Raw genomic sequence first — 18959 nt, 5'->3', positions numbered from 1 at the left:
TGTGCCGGCCAGTGACGTTTGAGCCCCTCGGGCGCAAAGGGTTTGAAAACAGAAGGACAGAAAATAGAGGTGTGACGGAATGCTCACAGCAAGCCAGCTGCATTTGGGGACATTAACTGGCTGGCAGTGAGTGCATGGCCAATCCTCTGACGAAGGTCCTACAGGCACGGAAGGATTTCTGGCTCCTGGAACATAGAACAGAACACGCAGAAGCCCCTCCACCTGACAGCAGGACAGCAACTGGATCTGTCAGTGGAAGAAAGGGGTTGAATGCAGAGGGAAGCACACTCAAGCGCAGAAGCATACACCAAAGACAAGACAGGCCACCAGAGCCACAGCTGACCCAACACACAGGTGTGCAGAGACGAAGGCGGTTACACGGGTACAGCTGTGCCCACTTAGGCCAGGCAAGGAGGCATCACCAGAGAGGTGTCGGCACAGGCAAAGCCAGGAAAAGACACAAACACGCCAGGGCTCACTCAGGGAGACAGAGGAGCACAGGCAATGCGAGACATTTCCTGTGAACAGAGAACAACGTGACGATCCCGACAGGCCAATGAGACACGTGTGGTTCAGAGACATGGAAGTCAGAAGGCTCCTGAATTGCTGAGGGTGTCCTCTCTCGAGGGACAGCACTCTGGAGCCCACACACGCTGATGTTGGGGTGGAAGAGGCCGCTGGGCAGCAGATACAGTTGTGCAGGGGGTTTAGCAGCTCCTGGACCCTAGGGCTCCCCGGGGAGAGCTGCGGATACGGGAGGACACCCGGGGATGCCGGGTGTGCAGCATGAGGGCTGTAATCCCTCGGACACAGAGCACCGAGGCCTCTGCCCACGGACCTCAAGTGTCCACACTCGAGGGTTTGGCTCTGGGTGCCGTGAGTGCATTCCACACCCACACCTTGTCCGTACCTTGTCTTTGGGACAGGCCGGGCGGAAACGTCACCCTGGCCCCTAAGGAGGTATTGGCTGGAGATATTAACATGTGGGGGACCCTGTGTTCACCTGTCCCCTAAAGTGTTCCTGCTCGGCAAGACCTATCAAGTAACGGCCTGCTTGTGCAGGAAGATGCCCCAAAGGGCCCAGCCTCATGACCACTGAGGCCGTATTCCCACTGCACAATCACTGGCCATACTTTCTTTGGATGTTCACACCCAAAGACTCGGGTCAGCACTGGGAGCTTTTCCAGGGTACCCTGACATTTACCCATCAAGCAGCTGAGAAGACGTGCCTCTCCAGCCAGTGTGCAGACAGCAGCGAGAGAAAGGCCTCCTTCCCTTCTAGAGAGTGCGACAGCCTCTGCCCTGGAAGAGGTAAGGCTTGGTCGCACAGATCCTCAACTCCACAGCGTGCTGACACCCCGCTGACCGTGTTGTCTGCATATGATAGGGGCAAGAGGCCTCCATGCATTGGGACTGCCCACGCCTTCTCTGGAATAGAGCCACTGCAGAGAAGGCTCTTGTACTGCAGAGCTGTGCAGTGGGGATCCTGGGGAGCTTGGGCAGCTTGGGAGACAGGAATATTAGTGTCGGGAGGTCAGTGTCAGGCACGCTGTGCTGGGGGCCGTGTTACATGGGGATACAGAAGAGCCTGCGATGGACAAGGCTGAACTCTGTCGACTGCACTGCTCGCACGGTGGAGCTTTTGCCCCATCCCTAGCACAGACATCTCTGGCAAGCAGCCATCTGCTGTGTAAGGAGTATCCCAGCACTCACGTCTTCGCAGGTGAGGCTCGTCCCAGTCCTTTCTAAGCTCCAGGCCTGCCGGGGACCTCTGCACAGAATGCTAAGGCCTCACAAGTCCATCGTTCCCTATGTGGCTGAGGCAGCCTTTGTCCTGGCACTCAGGCAAAGGAACACAGGCTGCCTGGGACGAGGCGACCTCCCTGAGCGCCTGCTGGTGTTTGCACTTGGGAGTCTTCTCACAAGTCTCACATGGCGTGTTGGACACACGGCTTAAGCCTGTGGACACAGAGGAAGAGCATCACCCGACTCATCACGGCTGATGATGAGAGGGCAGAGGGCACACGGGAGAGGTTGGCGTGTTCGTGCCCTTGAAGAGCCCCACCTCCCCGCGACCCTCCCCTCTGTTGGCTTGCAATCTGGGCCACCCATTCGTAACCAGAGGTCTTTTCAGAAACAGCAAAGTTCACACAAGGGCATCAGCACTAGGACTCCTTCAGGAGTCTTGTGTGTGTGTGTGTGTGTGTGTGTGTGTGTGTGTGTGTGTGTGAGAATAAGTGAAGCGGTGTTTGGGAGGCTCAGCTTCAGGAAGTGGAACCAGAAAAGTTCGCTGTGATTTTGGAGTTGCGTGAGACTGTAGTGGGCTGTTTTCTCTGCAGTGTGTATGTTGTCCCTGTCAACTCTGCCTGAAGCAGAACTTCATCGGTCTTACCCACCCACTCTGCCTCTGGTCCCTCGGTTCCTTCCCCTGGACGCCAATCTTACAACCTGCTCACAATCCCTCAAATATGTGTGGCTGGTCCTGAGATCCTGACCTTGTCCACAAGACAGTCTGCATTGGTAGACGTCTGAAAACCAGAGGGTAATCAACCCTGGGAATTCCTCCCTGTGTGGCGGTTCAGTCAACATGACTGAGGGTGTCCCCATGCGGGATTCTGGGGGCACCATCATGGACATGCCCAATCCCTGAATATTGGACATCCCTGGCCTGTGCTGGCCTCTCCGTTTCCTTGAATTTCCTCATTTTCACAGGAAAGCTATGAACCTGGGCACTGGCCTTTCTCTCAGGTTTGTGCCCTGGCCTCCCTCACTCAAGTCCCCATTGCTTCAATCTTACTGACCTCACATGCAATCCCAATGTGTGACCCATCCCTACGGACAATGTCCTACGTCCCGCCCTTCCTTGGAACTCCAATGTGCAGGCACAGAACACTTACACCTCTGGACAGCCGCATGTATACATGGACACGCCCCAGAGCGAACCTGAGAGGAAGACACACACAAACACTTCATGCTGTTTATCTCCCATTCTATATTTCTTCAAATGTATTGGACCCCCGCCCTGCGCCACGTGTCACCACCACCCTTGTCCTTATTTCATGGCCAGGAGAATCTTGTGGACCATCGGTGAGCATCGGAAGGGTTTCCACTGGGGTCGATGAAGTGCGACGCTCCTTCATACTCTTCTCAAGATCGTGCATATCCCTGGGATATATGGGTACACACAGACAGACAGACAGACAGACACACACACATACACACACACACACACACACACACACACGCACACACACACACACACACACACACACACACAGGACAGGTGAGAGTCTTATCTTGGCCCTGAGTAAGGTTGCTTGAATGTTTCCAAACGGAAAGTAGGATGGGAGGGTGTGATAAGCTGTGCCAAAGCTGACAAGGGGATCCAGAAGCCAGACAACATGTGGGATGGTGGTAGGAGGCCTGAGGGTGGGGTTCATGGTCCGGGAATGACAGTTGTCACCGTGCTATGTGATGAGCCAGCTTTGGTTGTCCCGCTTTGCTCATTCTTTTTGTCTAGCCCCCTTCCCACCTTCAGGCTCCCCAAAGGGGCAAAGCCTCTTTGACACGTTACTTCTTAAGACTCCCTGTCTCAGGCTGATGCCCTTTTGACCTGGGGTCACCTCCTGTGCCGCTGTGAGTCTCGGTGCCTCCATGCAGAAGAGAATTGTGCCCTGGACCCCATGACACACATTTCCATGCCCACACCCTTGGCTGCTCACCTCTTTCCCTCTCAGTTCTCTCTCCTGGGGCCTCCTTCATCTTGAAATACGGCAGGGGGTTGGGCCAAAGATCCTCTATGATTATCTGGTAGGGGAGACAGGCCAGGCCTCAGGTAGCTATCCCACGCAGTGGGGGAACCCATGAAAATCACCTCCCTTCCTTGTTACAGGGCCCCACCTCAGCAATCCTGCTAGAGCCGGCAAAGCTGTGGTCAGAGAACCAGTTGAAGAAGTTGAGGCTGCTGTTGTCATGCCTGCGTCTGTAGGCCTCCTGTCTGTACCTTGGGTACCACTGGATGGGACTGGAATGAGACGCCCTATACCCTGCAGGAAGACGAGTATGTGAGAAGGCGCCAGAGAACTAATCACATTCAACCCTGCACCCACTGCCGCCCATGCAGTCAGTGGACACTTACCATCAAGGCCTAGGACATACTCCTTCGTAACGACTTCATTCTGGAAGTAGGAGTTCTTGCCAAAAAACAGCAGGATCTTCCGGCATTCCCTGGGAAACTTGTGTTCCTCCACCTGCCGTGGTACAGTGGGGCAGAAATGTGAAATCTTGTTCCAGGAGACCCGCCCTCCCCTGAGGAAGGAACACATCACTTCTCCCCACCACCTCCCCTCCCCACACAGCCAGCCACCCACACCACCTCCCACTCCCAGGCCGACCTTCAAATTGGTCATGTGGCGAAGCATGCTTTCATCGGGCTTACTAATCAGGGCTGACATCTGAGGGTGGTTCACAAACTGCCGCAGGTCAAAGAGCCTTCAGGTGCTGGGCGTGAGAGAGCTCGAACCAGAGAACCAGTGTGGACAGCATCCAGGCGTCCTCCCCCCGGGACTGGCGTCCTCCCCCAGGGTCTCAAGCCCTCCCCACAGGCTGCGTCCAGGCCCACGGGGTCTCAGGATCGCGCAGGGCTCTGCTAGACACGCACAGGAGGCTGTGCATGCCCAGACGCCCGCAACCACGCCTAGCTTTGTGTGCTCGTGAGGACACTGAGGACGCTTACTTCCACACAGCCAGACAGCACACATCCGGTCTCGCGCCGACCAGTGGGCATTCACATCGCCTTCCCCGCAGCAAGATGCTTAGCGGGACCCAGAAACGTGCCCCCACGCGGCTTTGTGTGGGAAGAAGCCCTCGGTCATTTCCCCGACCTGGCCTGGACCTCCACCGCCACTCCCCACTCTCCCAGCGCTGTTTCCGTGCCAGGTGCGACGTAAAGCACACATGCCTCCCCCACCCCGGCACTGCCCTCCTCCCACACTCATTGCAGAGCCAGGACCACCGGATGGGATCACGTTTGCACGTTCCCGGCCACTGGAGCGTGGCTTAGCTCCAGTCCCTGTCCTGGGTTCCTCTAAATGGCACCTCCCTTTCCTTCCTCTTGCGCAAGCCCAGCCCCCTGTGGACCCTCCACCAGCAGCAGGAAGGATACAGCCTTGGCCCAGAAACCACGGATGCCCTGGATAAGGGCACCTCTCTGCTGCAGATGTCGCTGCCGCCTCTGCCACATCCTGAGTTTGAGTCGAGCGTGCTCCCGGCTGGCTTGTTTATTCACCGGCTGTAGCTCTATCTGAAGGGCCTCCAGAGCCTCCAGAGCCTCCAGTGGGGAAGGGCAAGGACGGAGGCCTGACTCTACCTGCTCCTTCTTAGCCTGCTTCACCTGCAGCTCCTGGGCTTCTTCCACCCATCGGCCTTCCTGCTCACTCGGCTTCTGTTCCTCCTCCACCCGCTCCTCCTTGTCCTCCTTGCCCTCCACCTCCTCCTCGCCCTGCTGCTGCTCCTCCAGCGCTTCCTTCTCCTGCTCCTCTTCCTCCTCGGTTTGCAATTCTGCTCTCCCTTTAATGGCTCGCACGCCTTCCCTTCCTCCTCCTGCTCCTCCTCCTGGTCCCCTTCCCCTGCCACTGCCGCCGCCAATGCCTCCACCGCCACCGCCGCGGCCGGCGCCGTGGCCGCCGCCGCGCCCGCTTCTATACCCTGCTGCTCCTGCTCCTCCCCTTTCATTTCCGCCAACTCCTCCTCCTTCCGCTCTTCCTCCTTCTGCTTGGGCTTCTGCTGCTCCTCCTCCTTCTAATCTTTTACTCCTGCTGCCTCTCCCCCTCTTCCTCCTCCTCCTCCTCCTCCTTCTGCTCTTCTGGTCCTGCTGCTCCCCCTCGCCCTTCAGGTCCTCCTCCTCGTGAACTTGGACCTTCTCCTTCCCCGGCTCCTGCTCCTCGTCCTCCTCCCCCTTCTTCCTCTGCTCATGCCCCTCTTCCCCAGGCGCGTCCTCTTCCGCGGCCGCCACCTCAACCTCCTCCTCCGCCAGGCCCCACAGCGCCTCCACCGCCACTATGTCATGCACCAGCGGCACCGATATCTCGCTGGGGCCGCCCACCTGCCTCTCGGGTCGGGCCTGGCCTTCCTGCACAGGCTGTTCGCTTGTGGCCTGCGAGCCTTCGGCCTGCGGCACCTCCGGCCCTGCCGGAGACCCAGTGTCCCCACGGGCCCTCGTCTCTCGACCGCCCCGTTCCCGGTCGAAGGCGGCATGGGGGCTCCGGGCATCCCCAGTGTTTCGGAAACACGAGTCGCGCAACATGCGGCCCCGGCCCGAGACACCAACTGTGGCTCCTACCGACGACGAAGCGGGAGGTGAAAGCACGGCCCCCCTCCCCAGACCCAGTGAGTGGAGCCCTGAGGGCAATGGCTGGCAACTCGCTCCCCCTTCCTCCCAGAGCCCAAAGGTCGAGGGGGCGCATGCGCATGCGCATGCGCATGGTGCTGTACCCAGGATGCCTCGGCGGTGGCTATCGCTATGCCGATGCTGCCTCGGAGGCCTTTGTGGTGAGAGGTGTGCGCCTGCGGCTTTGAGGCTGAGGGAGCTCCAAGCCACGCCCAGGCCGCTTCACTGCCTTCAGGACCAATCATAGGGACGGTGGCGTGCGTGGCTTCGGCGGTCCCGCCCCTAGGTCACCCGGAAACTGGGGCGCGTCTGTTGCATAGGCAGGAAGGCTCTGGGCCCCGTGCAGTGCAACTCCTCCGGGGGGCTTGCAGCCGGCCCTCTGTGCGCTCTGGGTGCCCTGTTTGGCTTCTGGCCATGCGAAAGCGACCTTTGCATTCCACGCTGCGCTGGGCACGCGGCTATCTACACACACGGGTAAAGGGGGACCTCCCCGCTTTGCCCATTTACACCGCCACCTTTGTTCATTGTGCCCCTAGTCCGACAAATCCACTCAGCGGATCACCTTGGCTGTCCGGGAGACGCATGTCAGCTGTGCGCCTGCTGTCTGTGCACCCCGGTTTTCCATCTGCTCAGCCTCCTTTGCATACTCTCTACGTCCATCCTTGCTCCCAGAAGACATGTATGTCATGACAGCAGTCTAGCAGTGCACCGGCTAGGGAAGGTCGGTGACCAGAGGTGTGTGACGTGGAGAGGACGCCACACTAGGGGAGGCTGCGTATCATGCGCGCCGCTCTTGCCGTTTGTCCCCGTTGCCTGGAAAGTGACACACTGGCAAGCACACACCCCCCTCTCATGATGGGCTGCCCATTGCTCCCGTGTGTGGCAGTGCACAGGAAAGACCCGTGACCGTGGGCCCTGGGATTCCTGGAGCTTGTGTCTGTCCCACAGACAGCGGTCCCCTTCCTCCCACAATGCTTGGCCATCTTCTCACAGGGACCCTCCCCAGGCCTTCGTTGGCCGTATGTCTGTTCATCCTGGTCCCATTTCCTTTACCACTCACTTAGGCGGCAGGCTGCCATGAGCGTGGGCGCTGGCTCAAAACACTGTCCCCCTGTGCCACAGGCAGCGTGATTTCAAGGGTCTCCGAGAGGTATCGGGGGGTTGGGGGATGCAGTGTTGGGACCCAAGTGAGGGACACGCCCCAGGGTCTACATGAAGCCACATGACCACTTTGGGGAAGCAATAAGCTGCAGACGGTGTGCAGTGAGGGCGATGATGTGGTCTCCCTCCCTGTCAGGGCAGTGGTGATGTGGACTCCCTGCCGGTCTATGTCAGACAGCATAAGCTACACACACACACACCACACAGAGCCACTGCAGGATTGGAGGCTCGAGATGCATTGCCTGGCCAGGCACCACACTCATGCATTGCCTTTTCCCTTTGGTGGAATGCAGTGTTCCCCTACCTCTTTATGGGACCAGGAGGCTGCCAGGCAGGCGGGGGATTCTAGGATTTCCAAATTCGTGTGCCGGGCCCTCTGGCCAACATGTTGCTTCCGTGACACAGAAGAGGTTCCTCCAGACTCGCTGGGCTATGTCAGGATACGAACGGGGTACAGAAATGCTCCAGGGTGGCTGTGATATATGAGGCAGCACACCACCGCTTCAGGTGACAGCAATGCATAGAAACGCAGGTGGATGGGGGGAGGCTGAACAGGTGGTAGGGGGCTGAGAGGGGGTGGCCAGTGTGACCGACAGAGAGGCAAACTCTTACCCAGAAAGGGAGAGGAACAGGTCCAGTGGTGAGCCCTCAAGCTGCCCTCAGCAGAGGACGTAGCGGGTGGGCAAGACAGGAAAGCAGGCCCAGACCCTGGTGCACCTGACCTATGCAACTCACTCCCTCCAGAGAAATGGGGCCTGTCAAACTCCCACGCATCGCCGGGAGACCCCGTGGCAGGAACGTGGGAACAAATCTGGGTCCCAGGTGCAGGGACTGTCTGGGACAAGCAGGCAATGCCTTTCAGTTTGAACAACACCTACCACAGTATTGGGGTCCCGGGGCCGGGCCCCAACTTCGCAAGGGACTCTAGACCAGCCAGGCCTGTCTCTGCAGGGTCATCCAGGAGGATGTTCACCGAGACACATACCCTGGCTGGGACCACAAGGCCTTGCGATGATCCCCTAGGCCGCTCCAGGAGCAGGGCCAGGCTTACTCATGCTCTCTGCTGCCTCCCTCCACTAACGCCCACTTCCTTGCAGGGAACTTTGGTCCTCCTCCACTGCGCCATGGGTGGCCCAACCCCAACTTGCCCCTGGCCAAGGCAACACAGGACGAGCGGACCCAGGCAAAGTCCGGGCTTTCCTCCCGTCATGAAAGGTGATCAGCTAGCTCCGTGTCGATCCCAGGCGCGAAGGGATTGCACTCGCTGCACTTTGGCACGGGAGCCCCCCCTTACTCACCAAGTCAGGAAAGCCCCCAGTCTCTTTCCTTCGCTTGCCAACGGCCTACACACACTCACTCAGGCACAAAGATGCACGGCCACGCGGCACGTGGACACAGACACGTGCACGCTGCCAGCACAAACGCTAGGTCTCAGGCAAAAGTACTCACAGGCGCCAGCCACAATACATTCACAGACACACTCTAGTGGACCTGTGCACTCACTCATGCCCTCTGCCACATCCCACTCACGAGGCTAGCTCCTCCTCACGACTCACACTTGCTTTCCCCCCTCACACAGCACGTGCATTTGTCCTGGGGCCCAACCTGGCTGAAAACTAGGGCAGATTCAGGACCTCCATTGGGTCACGGAAGCTTGCATTGAGATGCCAAGGAAAGAGAGCCACAACTGATACCAACCTTCCAGTACCAATGGCACCGGAACATGGCATGTGGAGAAACACCAGCTACGACTAGGTTCCCTGCCTCCTCGGCTCCTGCCCTTTCTTCAGACCCTCTCAACACTGGGCAGTCCCTTGGGTTTCAGTACCTCCCAGCTGGCTGCAACCTACAGGGCAAGGGCCAAGGGACTGACCTTTCTCAGTTCACATGTATACCCAGCTTGTGTGGGCTGCCTGGAGGCAGTCACGGCTTAGGAGGTCTGGATGTGCTCTGACCCCTGGTACTTGTGCGTTCCTTTGTGTGTTCCCCTGCAGCCCTGTGCCATCAGCAGCCTACTCCGTCCATATGGACACGCACAGCTCACGGAAACCCAGATGCACTGATACTGTGCAAGGACAGCACAGAGACAGAGAAAGAGAGATGGAGGTGCGGGAGGGAGGAAGCGTTCCCTCAAGAAAATGATCACAGGGACTCAGAGACAGACAGAGGCCAGAGGGACATGGAAGGAGGCCGAAGAAGGAGAGTAAGTCGCCACTAGAGACAGCCACAGAGGGGGAGTGTGTGTGTGTGTGCCCGTGCCCGTGCGTGTGCGTGTGAGTGCGTATGAATGAGTGAAATTGTCTGGGACTGAGACAGGGGTGTTGCCACGATTCCTGGACTCTCGAACGCCCTCTTCCAGCAGAATGGAGGCCCGGTATTGTCAGCAATCTCAGCGTTTTCCGGAACAGGACTCCCTTGCTTTGGGGCCCTAGCCCATCCTCAGGCTAGGGCCATAGAGCAGAAGGAGTGGGAACTTGAGGCATGAGGCTCCAGACTAGGCCCAGCAGGTGGAGTGTCAAGGCCCAAGGTTTTTAAATGCCTGCTGCCTCCTTCTGGAGCCCACCAGCATTTGGGAAGCACGCCCACGGCCCCGTGGCCCTTCGGACACTGAAGTGGCTGTGGCTGTGGCTGTGGCTGTGGCTGTGGCTGTGGCTGCGGTGGAGGTGGGGGAGAGGCAGAGGCAGAGGCAGTGAACTTTTTGACCATGGGTCCTTGGGGTGAAGGCGCTCCAGGCCAGACCCAGACAGTTGGCTGCTGTTCAGGAACAATCAGCTGGAGGGCAGTGGGCGTGGCTCCAGCATTTGAGCCCCTGCCTCCCCTCCCAGGTCTGGAGCAGGTTCTCTGCCTCCCCCTCCAGGGTGACCTCCCTGTTTGGTACATGCCCTTTTCCGCTTTGTCACCGACCACAACTTTCCTGTGGGATGTCTCATATCGGAGAACTGGTGCTACAGATCTCACCTCTTTGGGGAGGAGCCCGGATGGCAGACAGCATGGAAGCTTCTTAAGTGTCTCGCGTGCATGAGATACAGCCAGACCAACACTAAACCATCCTACCCACCCAGGAAACTGACTGGAGGATTAGCACAGCAATCTGCATATCCTGAACCACCGAATTCAGCAGGTACGTGGCATGCAGAAGTGAACTTGCAGAGCGAGGAGGCATGGGAAGGGAGGTGCTTTTGTGCGCGGAGAGGCGAAGGAGACTGGGCAGGTGGAAATTTTACTAACTTTCTTTAATACTCTTCTACATGATTCTTTCCTTTTGTGTCTATATTCACAGATTCTATTTTACTCCCATCTTCTCCTTTTAGTCTACTTCAGTGTATTGGTTTTTCAAATTCTCACAACATTTCCCTTTTTAATATTTTTTATTAGTATTTTCTAAATTTTTCTCCACTCCCACGTTTTTTTCTCTCCTGTGTCAAAACCACTTTCAACACCCAGGTGAAACATGCCTAGAATCTAGCATCATTCATTCCATTATTCACATGTGTGTTTTTAAGTTTTTACTTTTAACATTTTATAATTTGAATATTTCATTGAATTTTCTACCTCATGAGTTCCTTTTCTCCATTCAAAATGACAAAGGGAAGGAATTCACCCAGAAAGAAAGAGCCTGAAGAAACGAGAGCCAGGGATTCAACCAACACAGACACAAGCAAGATGTCTGAAGCAGCATTTAGAAGCACGATTATGAGAATACTAGCTGCAGTCCAATGTAGATTAGAGTCCCTTTGTGCAGAGAAAAAATGCAGTAAAAACTGGCCAGAATGAAATTAAAAATGATATAACTGGGCTGCAATGACGGATGGATGCAGCGGTGTCAAGGATGGATGAGACAGAACAGAGAATCAGCGATTCAGAGGACCAACTTATGGAGACTATGGAAGCAGCAAAATCGAGGGAGATTAAGGAAAAGAGCACGATTGAAGAATTGGAGAAATCAGTGACTCATGCAGAACGAAAAACAACATCAGAATCATAGGGGTCCCGAAGAGGAAGAGAGAGAAAAAGGGGTAGAAAGGTTATGTGAGCAAATCATAGTGGGAAATTTTGCTAACCTGGGGAAAGACACACCATCAAAATCCAGGAAGCACCGAGGACCCCATCAGATTCAACAAAAACTGACCCTCAGCAAGGCATATCATATTCAAACTCACAAAGTACTCAGGCAAAGAGAATCATCAAGGCAGCAAGGGAAACAAGTCCCTAAACTACAAGAGAAGACAGATCAGGTTTGCAGCAGACCTATCCAGAGAAACTTGGCAGGCCTGAAAGGAGTGGTAGGATACGTTCAAAGTGCTGAATTAGAAACATCCACAGTGAAGAATTCTTTATGCAGCAAGGCCATCATTCAAAATAGAAACAGAGGAAAAAGGTTCCCAGATACACAAAATTTAAAGGAGTTTGTGACCGCTAAATCACACCTGCATGCAATTTTAAGGGGGGACACTCAGAGGGAAATTGATATCTATCTATCTATCTATCTAACTATCTATCTATCTATCTATCTATCTATCTTTATAATTATATTTATATATACAAATAGATATAGAATTATATATATAGATGTATATAGACATATACATATCGATATAGATATAGATATATAGATACAGTTAATACAATACATATACATATACATACATACACATACACATACACATATACATACACATACACATATACATATAGATGGAGATGGAGACGTAGATACAGATATAAAGATATATAGATATGTTTTCCTCCAACTCTTCAAACAAGATAATGGCCATAAAATCGTGTCTTTCAGTACTACTTTAAACGTCAGTGGACTGAATGCTCCAATCAAAAAACATAGGGGAACAGAATGGATGAGAAAACAAGTTCCATCGATATGCTGTTTACCAGAGACCCACTTTAGATGTGAAAACAACTTCAGAGTGAAAAGAAGGGGATGGAGAATCATCTGTCATGCTACCCGTCAACAAAACAAAGCCAAAGTAGCCATACTTCTATCAGACAATCTAGACTTTAATTTAAGACTGTGTCAAGTGGTACACAAGGCCATGATGTCATAATTCAGGGGTCTATCCACCAAGAAGACCTAGCAAATGGATACATTTATGTGGCGTATTTGAGAGCAACCAAATATACAAACCAATTAAACGCAAACATAAGGAACCTCATTCTTAGTAATGCCATCATAGGAGGAGACTTCTATGCACTCACTCACTGCAATAGACAGATCACGTAAACGAAAAATCAAGAAGCAAACGGGGGCTTTGAATGACACACTGGACAAGATGGGCTTCACAGATATGTTCAGAACATTTCATAATAAAGCAGCAGAATATACATTCTTCTCCGGTGCTCACGGAATATTCTCCTCTATAGATCATATGCTGGGGAAAACAGTCATCCCTAAGGAAGTTCAAAGAGATCGAGGTCACACCGTGCATATTTTCAGACCACAACACTAAGAGACTCGAAATCAACTACAAGAAACAATTTGGAAAGGTAACAAATACTGGGAGACTGAAGAACATCCTACTAAAGATTGAACGGGCTAAGCAAGGGTTGAAAGAGAATATAAAAAGTATACGGAAGTCAATGAAAATGTATATGGAAGTCAGTGATAACACCACAACCCAAAACCTCTGGGACGCACCAGGGTCGGTTATAAGAGGACCTATCTAGCAAGTCAGGTCTTGCTAAAGAAGAAAGAAAGATCTCAGAGACACAACCTCACCTTACGCCTTAAGAGGCTGTAAAAAGAACACCATACGAAACCCAAAACATTCAGGAGACAGAAAATAACAATGATTAACGGAAATTAATGCTATTGAAACCAAAAATCAAACAAAACAAAAACAAAAACAACCTCAAACAAACAAACAAAGAAACAAACCAAAATAGGAGAACAGATCAATGAGCCCAGAAGCTGCTTCTTTGAAGGAATTACCAAAATTGATAAGCCAGTCATCAGTTTGATGAAAAGGAAAAAGGAAAGGGCCCAAATAAAGAAACGCAAGAATGAAAGAGGAGACATCACAACCAACACAGCAGAAAGGCAAACAATAAGAAGAGAATATTAGGAGCCATTATTTGCCAATACAATGGGCAATCTGGAAGAAATGGACAAATTCCTAGAAATGTATACACTACCAAAGCTGAAAGAGGAAGAAAAGGAAAATTTGAACAGACCCATCGCCAGTAAAGAAATCAAATTAGTAATCAAAAACCTGCCGGAGGAAGAAGACTGCAGGGCCAGATGGCTTTCCAGGGGAGTGCCAGCAAACATTTAAGGAAGAGTTAACACTTATTCTCTTGAAGCTGTTCTCACAATAGAAATGGAAGGAAAACTTCCAAACTCTTTCTATGAAGCCAGCGTTACCTTGATTCCAAAACCGGAAAGAGACCCCACTGAAAAGGAGAACTATAGGCCAATTTCCCTGATGCACATGGATGCAAAACTCCTCAACAAGGTATTAGACACTCGGATCCAACAATACATGAAAATGTTATTCACCACGACCCAGTGGGATTTGTACCTGGGACGCAGGGCTGGTTCAACATCTGCAAAACAATTAACGTGATTCCTCACATCAATAAAAGAAAGGACGAGAACCACAGGATCCTCTCAATCGATGCAGACAGAGTGATGGACAAAATACAGCATCCTTTCCTGGTAAAACCCCTCAAGAAAGTAGGGATAGAAGGAGCACACATCGAGATCATAAAGCCATGTATGAACGACCCAACGTGAATATCATCTCAAGGAGCAAAAGCTCTCAGCTCAAGTCACGAACGAGACAGGAATGTCCACCGCCTCCACTGTTATTCAACACAGTATTGGAAGTCTTAGCCTCGGGCCTCTTCATCCTTCTGCTCCCCCTCTGCAGCTACTGCTCTTCCAGCCCTGGCTCTACCTTTCCTCCTCCTCCTCTTCTTCCCTCTGCTCACGTCCTCCTCAATTTCCTCCCCAGCTACTACTGCTCTTCGACTCGTGCTCCTCCTCTTGCTCGTCCTGGACTTCCTCCTCCTCCACTTCTTCCCTCGCCTGCACCCGATCATTCACTCGTCTTCCTCCTCCTGTAACTCCTCCCAGTCCTCTTCCTCCATCTGATCCTCCTCGTCCTTCACCTCTTCCTCCTCCTCCTCCAACTCTTCCTCCTAGGACTCTTCCTCCTTCTCCAGGTCCTCTCCTGCTACTGCCCTTCCTGCCCTACCTCTGACCTTTCACCTCTTCTTCCCTCTGCTCTCGTCCTAGTCGACTCCGTCCTCCAGCTGCTCCTGCTCCTCTGGCCCGTAATCCTCCTCTTCCTGGTGCTGGACATCATCCTCTTCCATTTGTCCTTCTCCTGCACCCAGTCATTCACTGCTCCTTCTCCTCCTCCTCTTCTTCTAACCCCACCCAATCCTCTTCCTCCAACTCCTCCTGCTCCTCCTCTCCCTCCACCTCTTCCTCCTCGGGCTCTTCCTCCTTCTGCTCCTACACTTCTACTCATGCTCTGGAACCCTGGCTCTATCTTTTCTCCCCACCCTCTTCCCTCTGCTCTCGTCCTCCTCAACATCCTCCCCCAGCTGCTCCTGCTCCTTTGGCTCGTGCTCCTCCTCATCCTGGACATCCTCCTCCTCCACTTGTTCCCTCTCCTGCACCCAATCATTCACCCTTCTCTTCCAGCTCTAACTCCTCCCAATCCTCTTCCTCCAACTCCTCCTCATCCTCCTACTCCTCCTCGTCCTCTTCCTCCTCCAATGCTTCCTCTGGACATCCTTCTATTCTCCAGGCACATCTTTGTCCCTTAAGACTACCACAATCTCCTCTAAGGACGGGAGCAATAGATCTCGCACTGCCCCCAAGTCATCCGCAATGAGCACCGGACCCTGCGGATGGGCTCTCACAGGCCTTTGTGTCCCTGCAAAAGGAGCCTGGCAACCTCCCAGGCCTCCCGGGGAGACTCGGTAGTGGGAACCTGGGAGCAGCGACGGGATCCCCGGTGCAGCGACACCCAAGGGATGGTCATATCGTGCTCTGTCTTTTCAACAACACCTACAGCAGTATCGGACCTAGAGGCCGGGACCCAACGGGCCTCCCACGCGACCCCTGACCAGCCAGCCTTGTGTCGGCAGCGCCATCCAGGAGGAAGCTCACCGACACGTATGCCAGGCCTGGGACCCCAAGGCGCTTCGATCACCCCCTAGGCGGATAAGGTCAGGCCTAGGTTACTGCATGGGACCTGATGCATCCGTACAGTCGTCCCCAGTTCCTTGTAGGACAGGTCGGACATCCTCCACTGGGCCATGGGGTCTCCATGCTGTCAGCTGGCAGCAGCCAACACATGACCAGCGGTACTGGGACACCGTCAAGCCTTTCCTCTCATGCTGGACGGTGGCCGTGTGTTTACCGAAAGCCCTGTATGGGGGCCACGGGCTGCGGGGAAGGCAGGTAGGTGGGTGGCCAGGCACAGACGAGACCACCCGCTGTGATCCCGCAGGGTCACTGGGACTTCACTTCCATCTGGCCCACACGCAAATTCTAGGGATGGGGCTTTGGGGGCAGTGCGGAAGCCTTGCAGCTTCAGCGTCAAGGAGCTGGGCACACACACCTGTGGGCACAGCCGGCAGCAGACTGGGACCAGTGTTCCTCCCTAGGCCCCTTTGACCGTCCACCACCTGAGAAGAATACTGGAGGGGCTGTACGGCTTTAGCCTCCCCAAAGCGCACACACAGTGGGCCATGTGCTGCCCACTGTGGTTTGGGGCAGGGCGGGGGGAGCCCGGTCAGAATCCTGACCACAATGTCCACAGCATCCTCTGTCGACATGCAACCGCTGAGACACTGAGAAAGGAACCCAGTTCCCCATTTACATGAGGCCAGGAGTCGACAAAGCCTGAGGCTAATCAGGGTCACCCGCACAGGGACTGAGAGGCGCATTCTGGCACCACTTACATGCAAGGGGAACACAGTTCTGGGACACACCTTGACATGTCCCCAGCCCAGCTGCAGCGACAGTGGTGATCTTGTGCTGCGGGGAGAGGTGTTGCTGGCAAGGAACTGTCCCCTCAGAGAGCAGCTGGCAGGCTGCTCACCTGCCCATCCACACATGGATCACGCACACCACCCTGCTATGGCACCCCTGGGGGACTCAAGTCACCTGAGGTCTAGGGTCCCAGCTCCTCCCTTTCCCTGGGCCTGGTGCACAGGAAGCAGAGAGGAGAGCCCCAAGGAAGAGCTGACTGGCGACAAAACATGGCTCGTCTGCCAAGAGCAGAGATTTTTGCTAGACGGCTCCCTCCAGGGAAATACCTACGCCCTCTGCACACCACGTAGCCTGACAGGTTGGGTTCCCTAGCTACCCTGTGCACAAAGCCTGGGCACACCATGTAGCCCCTACGTATTTGCTACTGTCGGCCCACCAGAGCCACTCACACACACACACACACACACACACACACACACACACACACACACTCACTCCCACCTAGACACACACTAACACACACACAAGCACACTTACTCACAAGTGGTCCACTGGCCACTGGACACAGGCTGTCCTCCCCTCGGCCCCCCTCTTGACCTTGCACCAATCTCCCTTTTGCATCCTGACTTGAGCCCCCTGGCACAGCAACGATTGCACCCATCCCAGCGATTACCATCAGGACTCAGGAGGGAAGGGACTGCACTCTTGTATTCTGGCACCTGACCGTCCCACATAAGCACCTCATTCACACAGACCGCTGTGTCTCTCCTTGTCTCTCCAGTGGCCTAACCACCCACTCCTGCACACACAGAGACACACGGCTACGCAATCGCACGAACATATGCACGCTCACACTGCCGGCACCACCACGGATCTCAGGCCCAGTTTGCCACAGACGCCCACACACACTCGCACGAACTCACGCTGGATCTCTGCCCTCGTGCGTACTCTCTCCATGAATTCCCACTCATAAGCCTCGCTGCTGCCCACAACCCACACCTGCCCCTCCCCCTCACACATCTCCCATCCTGAGCCACTGTCTGAGGACAGGGCTCGGGGTCAAAGGAGCCCCGGGTGTGGGAGGCAGCAGCAAGGTATACTGCCATCGACTATGAGAAGGCTGCCTGCTCCTGAGTTGTCCGGGGACATGTGGTCTTAGCTCTGATCCTGACTGGAGGCTTTGCTGACTGGATTCTATCTCACCAAGGACACAACACCCCTCTGGGAGCAAGGGTCCTGGATGAAAACCCCCCGAGTCCTGGCCACACTGTACCACGACCCAATGGACCAATTTGGTCCCACTGTGCAATCCCCTTCCCTGCCTTTCGGCTCTGGCCTATACAATAAATCTCCAAATAACAGGTCTGTCTCTTCCTCCTCCTCCTTCCAGGCTCTTCCTGCCCAAGAAGGCAGGCCTCTGTGCACATGGCAACACCGGCCCCACCCCAGTACTGCACCTCTCCTGCACACACAGAATCACCCGGGCAGCGGCTAGGACAGTCACACTCAGGTCCCGTTCTCGTCGAGCCTCCTTGCGTCCCCCATAAACACACACAAACACATACACAAAAACAGAAGGGTTTTTAGCTTCCTGTATGTGTCCACATAAACATCGTGGAACCTCTTCAAGGCTGCCACACGTTATCTCTTCCTCAATTCTCTCCGGCGCACGTAGAAGACAGGAGACTCATCCACCCATCTTTTCCAGCACTGGTGGCGTCCTCCATTGTTTCTGCATGGGCAAAGATAGAAGCTCTGCGCCATTCACGCCCACACAGATGCAGAGCCCCTGACGCATGTGGGCACACGCAGACACATTTGCGTACACGCGCACACACGCACCCCCACGCAACAGACACCAAGAATGATACGGGATATTTGCAGATACATCCCAGATGGTGTCACTCTTGTGCCTCGCCCTTTTGCGATCCCCCTTGCTTTCTCACCCAGGGATTCATTTCCAGCCCCCAATGGCCTTGGACCAGTTCTAAGAATGGCTGTCGGGTTGCGGGAGGACATGGCGTGGTGGGGCACATGGAAGGAAGTGCGAGATTCTCACCACAGTGGCGCCTGGGGACACGGCAGCTCCTGACCCAAAGACTGGCAGGCAAATCCAGACTGAAGGAGCAGGGGGAAGCCCGGGACAGGGCGGACATCCACGGGGAGCATTTGTGGTGAAGCACTGCTCCTCCCCAGTTGCTCTCCAAAGCCCCAGCCCACAGCACAACTGCATTTGGTTTGCAGGCTTCGACCCTCTGTGTGTTTGCAGCTGAGTCTCTGCAGGTCCCCTGTCATCCTCCCACCCTCTCCCCATGCTACCTGTGTCCCTGTGTCGGCGGACCTTCCATTTCCAAGCCAATGTGTGGCCCACGTTCCCTTGCCCATACAACACGCAGGTCAACACACCGCATACTGGGGTCCTCACCGACACGTGAGCACGTCAGA

The 18959-nt window shown here is 54.6% G+C and overlaps 1 protein-coding gene across 1 annotated transcript; it reads right to left on the bottom strand.

Annotated features, from left to right (window-relative positions):
- Window positions 1–3756: 3756 nt before the first annotated feature.
- Window positions 3757–6304, bottom strand: LOC128774557 (testis-specific Y-encoded protein 3-like; the record flags this gene model as incomplete). The annotated part of the gene is made up of 6 exons (XM_053893623.1): window positions 6122–6304; window positions 5165–5323; window positions 4395–4472; window positions 4139–4250; window positions 3901–4046; window positions 3757–3807 (listed from the first exon to the last, which is right to left on the bottom strand). Coding segments are annotated over exons 1-6 (729 nt in total), but the record flags the coding sequence as incomplete, so codon positions are not given.
- Between the last annotated feature and the right edge of the window lie 12655 nt (window positions 6305–18959).

This window comes from Panthera pardus, unplaced genomic scaffold (assembly GCF_024362965.1).
Source record: "Panthera pardus isolate Hobbes unplaced genomic scaffold, ASM2436296v1 HiC_scaffold_333, whole genome shotgun sequence".
Classification (NCBI taxonomy): Eukaryota; Metazoa; Chordata; class Mammalia; order Carnivora; family Felidae; genus Panthera; species Panthera pardus.
The sequence above is the reverse complement of the archived record's forward strand: the minus strand, read 5'-3'. Positions and strand labels throughout refer to the sequence as shown.